The sequence below is a fragment of the Plasmodium brasilianum genome (genome assembly GCF_023973825.1).
Source record: "Plasmodium brasilianum strain Bolivian I chromosome Unknown PB_00_02, whole genome shotgun sequence".
In the NCBI taxonomy this organism is placed as follows: Eukaryota; Apicomplexa; class Aconoidasida; order Haemosporida; family Plasmodiidae; genus Plasmodium; species Plasmodium brasilianum.
In genome coordinates, this window is record NW_027122950.1 from 247,396 (window position 1) to 252,506 (window position 5,111).

General features: G+C 18.2%; 1 protein-coding gene across 1 annotated transcript; it reads right to left on the reverse strand.

Moving 5' to 3' along the window:
* Nucleotides 1–862: 862 nt before the first annotated feature.
* Nucleotides 863–1,897, reverse strand: MKS88_000103 (uncharacterized protein; the record flags this gene model as incomplete). Its single annotated transcript, XM_067219437.1, has 2 exons — nt 863–1,480; nt 1,880–1,897. The coding sequence occupies 2 exons, from the start codon at nt 1,895–1,897 to the stop codon at nt 863–865; spliced, it is 636 nt and encodes a 211-aa protein (XP_067070261.1).
* Between the last annotated feature and the right edge of the window lie 3,214 nt (nt 1,898–5,111).

Here is a 5,111-nt window from a genome sequence, read left to right on the forward strand (position 1 = left end):
GCTAAAAAATATTAATTTATCTTAATGAACTTTTAATACAATATTTTATATCATCTTATAATGTATAATAATGAAATTTGTAAGTAGGGGGATCTGAGGGTACACACGTAAGATATGATAATATATTGTTTATCCATTAAGCCAAATAACATAATAAAAGGAAAGAAGAAGAAAAAAGAATTCTACAATCTGTAGAGTAAATAAGAACCGTTAGTTAATAATTGTATTATGTTTATCAAATTTACGCATGAATATATATAGTAAAAATATATTCTTGATAATTAAAAATCAAAGTAACCATGCATATTTTCAAATAATAATACATGAGTTAATATAATTATATTTTACCTTTTCATATTTTTTAAATTGATAATGTTAAAGTTTATTATACAAATTTATTTAAATATATATATATTATTCACTAGAAAATAAAATTTTTTATAAATTTTGAAACTTCAATAATTTAAAATAAAAATACCAATACAAATAATTTCTTATATAACAAGACATATAAAATTATACAAAGACAATTCTTTAAGGTAATATATGAATAAATAAATAACTCAAATATTATATAATTGTATTTGTGGTATGGTTTTATTTATATATAAATATATAACGTTTTATGAATTTCCAAATTAATATAACAAATTTATAAAATTAACTTTTTACAGTGAATAATTTTTTCTTATTTTTTACTACGCATAGATTAATTTATCCTCTAATTTTATGTATATTAATGTAAAATAAATTGTGTTACCCAAAGCATTAGAATATAATATTAAAAAAATTTTACTAGGAACAACAATAAATAGTGGATTACAATATAAAGTAGTAATAGACATAATTGCTACGGGGATAATTAAACACGAGGTATATAACGTGCGATTACAATTGACACACCGATTATAATTAATCCAACGAATAGCTTAAATATGAAATAAATTAGGAAGAACAAAATTATAGAATTTATTGATTGTTTTTTATTATAATTTATATTAACTTCACGTACACCTTCTGAATTCATAGAATTATATTTATTATTTGATCTAAAATGGTGTAAATTTGAATTATATTTTGAGTGCAATTTTTTTAAAGATTTTGGTTGGTAATTGTATTGAATATTATCATAATGTTCTAATGTAGGTGATTGTTCTTTTAAATTAGGTTCAAAGTCGAATTCTCGAAGTTCATCAAATTCTGAGTTTTTCATTAAATAATTAAATTCATCGTAAGAAGAAGCATCAATATATGGTGATTTCTTATCTTCATGAAAATGTTTATTATTCTGTAATACATATGTTTTTTTTTTAAATGCTTCAGCGCTTTCTCCTTCTAAATTAATTATTTTTTTTTTTAAAAGTTTAAATTTATCTCTCACCGATTCTACTGTTTCACTACTTAATAATCTTCTAAATTTAACATTTAAAACGTTATTTCTGTTCAATTCCTTGTTCCATGATTCATCGCAGATGGTTATCTAGAAGTGAAGATTCATATTAAATATTTAAAAATGTATTTTTATATTATATAAATAAAATTCTTTTATCATATAGAAACATAAAATTAAAAAGAAAAATAAAAAAATTCAAGTATAATTACTATGATACCTCATAAAAATATTTTAATGTCCATATTAAACAAGAAAAAATAAAAAATTTAGTAAAAAGGTGCACATATGTGTATTTCACTTTCATAATAAATTTTTTTAAAGTTAAAATTTATGTCATAATTAAGGCATCAGACATATATGGCATTTTCGACAATAATAAATAAATAGTTAATTTAGAATTTGTCTTGACTATTTTCTATTATAACAATATAAAAAGTCTTCAGATTTTTTTTATTTTTAGATAAATATAATCGTAGTACGCATTACATTACAAAACAAAAACATATTTAAAAAAAAGTTATTAAAAAAAATATATTCCAGTAATAGTTATATTTAGAAATATTATTATTTCCCATTTTTAAAATAAAACTAAAAAAGAATGTAATAAATATTTAAAGGAAAAATTTAAAGAAATATAATTGTTCAAAATACAAATATTTTGCTTCAAATATATAAATATATATTGGTACAATATAAATTGATAAAATATTGATTTAATAAGAATATATTATTGCATTAGATTCTATTAATAAAATATGCATTAGAACACATTCTAAAATTATTTTTAGAGCTTTTATGATAAAATATATTAGAAAATATATAATAATAATTTTTTAGAATCTATCTACTAAATATTCAAATATACTGTTTTTGAGAATTATTTTTAATAAAAATTATTAAAAAAAATGTGGAGGGAATAAATAAAATAGTAACAAAATTATAATATATTAAATAAGTTTACATATAGAATGAGTTTCAGATATAATTTGATCTAATGTAAATATAAGAAACTTAGTTCACAAAATATAATTATTTAACATATATATAGTTTTAGTTTTATGTTATAACTAATATATGTAACATTTATTTTTTATAACCATTATCATTTAGCTCATTTGATTATTTGCAGACCATGTATATTTATATATGGAGCCAATAATTCAAAAAATATATCTATGTAAAGTATATTAAAACTTGAAATTTGAGCTACTATTATACATTGTTTTATGAATGTTTTAAAAATGCAGATTATGATATAATGGGAAAAAAAAATTAAATTAAATAGTGAACTTTAAATATAAAAATGTTCACAGTTTTTTAGTTTTTTACTGGTATTATTTCTGTATTTTATTTTTTTTATTTCATGTTTTTTTTTTTTGTTTTTTTCTTAATGATTTAATAACGTGATTTGTTATTAAAAATATTACATTTATTTTTTCTCTTTGAAAACCAATAGCAAAAAAAATTGATAAAGAGAAATATTTTTTAAATATGTTTCAACTAAGATTATAAGAGAATGATTTTTCATTTTATAAGATAAAAATTATCAGAAAAAAAAAAAATATTTGTATTGATAATATAGCCTGTATTTATATGAAATATTTTAATTCTATATTTATATATTATAACATTTTTTTTTTTGGATCTACGTTTATTTTTACAATAAAAAATTATAGTCATATTTTATAAAAAATTTTTATTTCAAATACGATTTGTAAACTCGGAATTAATAAGTATTAATGTAAATAAATATAGAAAAAAATTGAGCTTGTGTTATTATTTTATTATTTTTAATTTGATACTGAAAACATGTAAATGAAAAAAAATATATAAAAAAAGAAAAAAATAGAATATAAAACAAGTAAAAACGAAAAAAACAAATATAAAATAAAGAAAAGAAAAAAAAAAAGTAAAAAGAGGAAAAAAAAAGAAATAAAAGGAAAGTTTCCCCTTTTACTTCATATGTGTACATTTATATACATTTATATATAAAACAATAAAAAGTATGTAAACGAAATATTTGTTATTATTAGCAACCATTAAACATATATTCATTTTTAAAGAAGAAATTTGTCAAGTGAACATTCATCCCCGAATAGGAGTAAATATAACAAAAAAAAGATAAGTTTTATGTTTAATCTTTTAATTATTCAATTTGTATTTTACTTTATTTTATTAGTTTTATACATTTATTAATTATAAAATAATTAACATGGCGTTAAGAAAAAATAAAATCCACAGTTTCATGAATATATATGTATTTTTTATTAGTACAAAAAAAAAAAAAATAAAATAAAAAGTAAAACCCAAATGATTGAAAATATTGTAGATTTCTAAACTTTACATCTAAAATGAAAATTTTACTTTTTGTCTTATAATATTTAAAATATACAAAATAGAAATTATTGACGTCTGATTGAAAATTAAATTTAATTTTTAATTTATATATTCTATAAAAATTTGAATATTCCATGGAATTTTTATATTAGAAATAAGCGGAAATTTTTGTTTAGTTATATTACTTGGATGCGTTCACCATTTTGTTTGCACCGGAATCATAAGGTTATACTGTAGTTATATCAATAATCAGCAGAAGTAGAGATATTCTATTATTTCAATAAATCATAGTTAGTTTCAGGGAAAAAAAAAATAAAAAGTTAGGAAAAACGACACAAAAACAAAAATTTTTTAATATATTTTTTTTTTAGTTTTTATATATAAATGAAGGTAATATTTTTATTATTAAAATTATTTTTTATAAAAAAATAGCCTACTTATAAAAAATTTTAATTGGTTACTGCTCTAATTAACTAATTTTTATAGATTATGTAAAAAACATGTTAAGTTGGTGTTACGCAAGTAAATATATAAGGAAATGTTACTATATATTTATTGCATTTTTATTTTGTTTAACTTATCCTTCAATATTCAGTGGGTGCATAAAGTTTAATAAATATTTTCGATAAATTATTAAAAATGAGTAAAATATTACAAAAAACTACATGAAGACTTCTAACTAAATAGTAGTATGAATTATATACTGAACATTTTATTTCGTACTATATTTATGATTACTATTATAGAATGACTTAGAAAAAAATACAAAGTTCATTCTCATTATAAAAAGTTATTAATTTGTCCCTTTTATATGAACTAGTCACATTTACAATAATATGATATAAATACAGTGTATATATTTTTTGTTTTTATTTTTCGTTTATTTTTTTTTTTTTTTTGTTGTTGTTTGTTTAATTTTTGTAAACAAAATTTTTTTATTATGAAATAAAACAGATTATGAATTAATAAAATAAAATTTTAAGTCTTATTTTTAGTTCTCCGTTGGTAAAACTATAAAACAGGAGAACAAAAGAATATCTTCTTTGCATTAAAAATCTGGCATATTTTTAGCACAATTCATAATATAATTTGAAGCAAAAAATGTAACTTTGAAAAAAAAGACATTATCAGATGATGAATAAGGAAATAAAAAAGAGAAAACAATAAATATAAGTTAGAAAAAATTAGAGAAAATAATAGTTTAAAAAAAATACAAGGACTAATTAAAATAAAACATATAACGAATAACTTAAACCAAAATAAAAACAGTTAAGATATACATTATGGAATGTAAATAAGAATAAATTTATTAATAAAAAAATAAGATATATGTCAAAATCTATTAGAAAAAATAGAAAACTTATTTTAAAAATTGTGTATT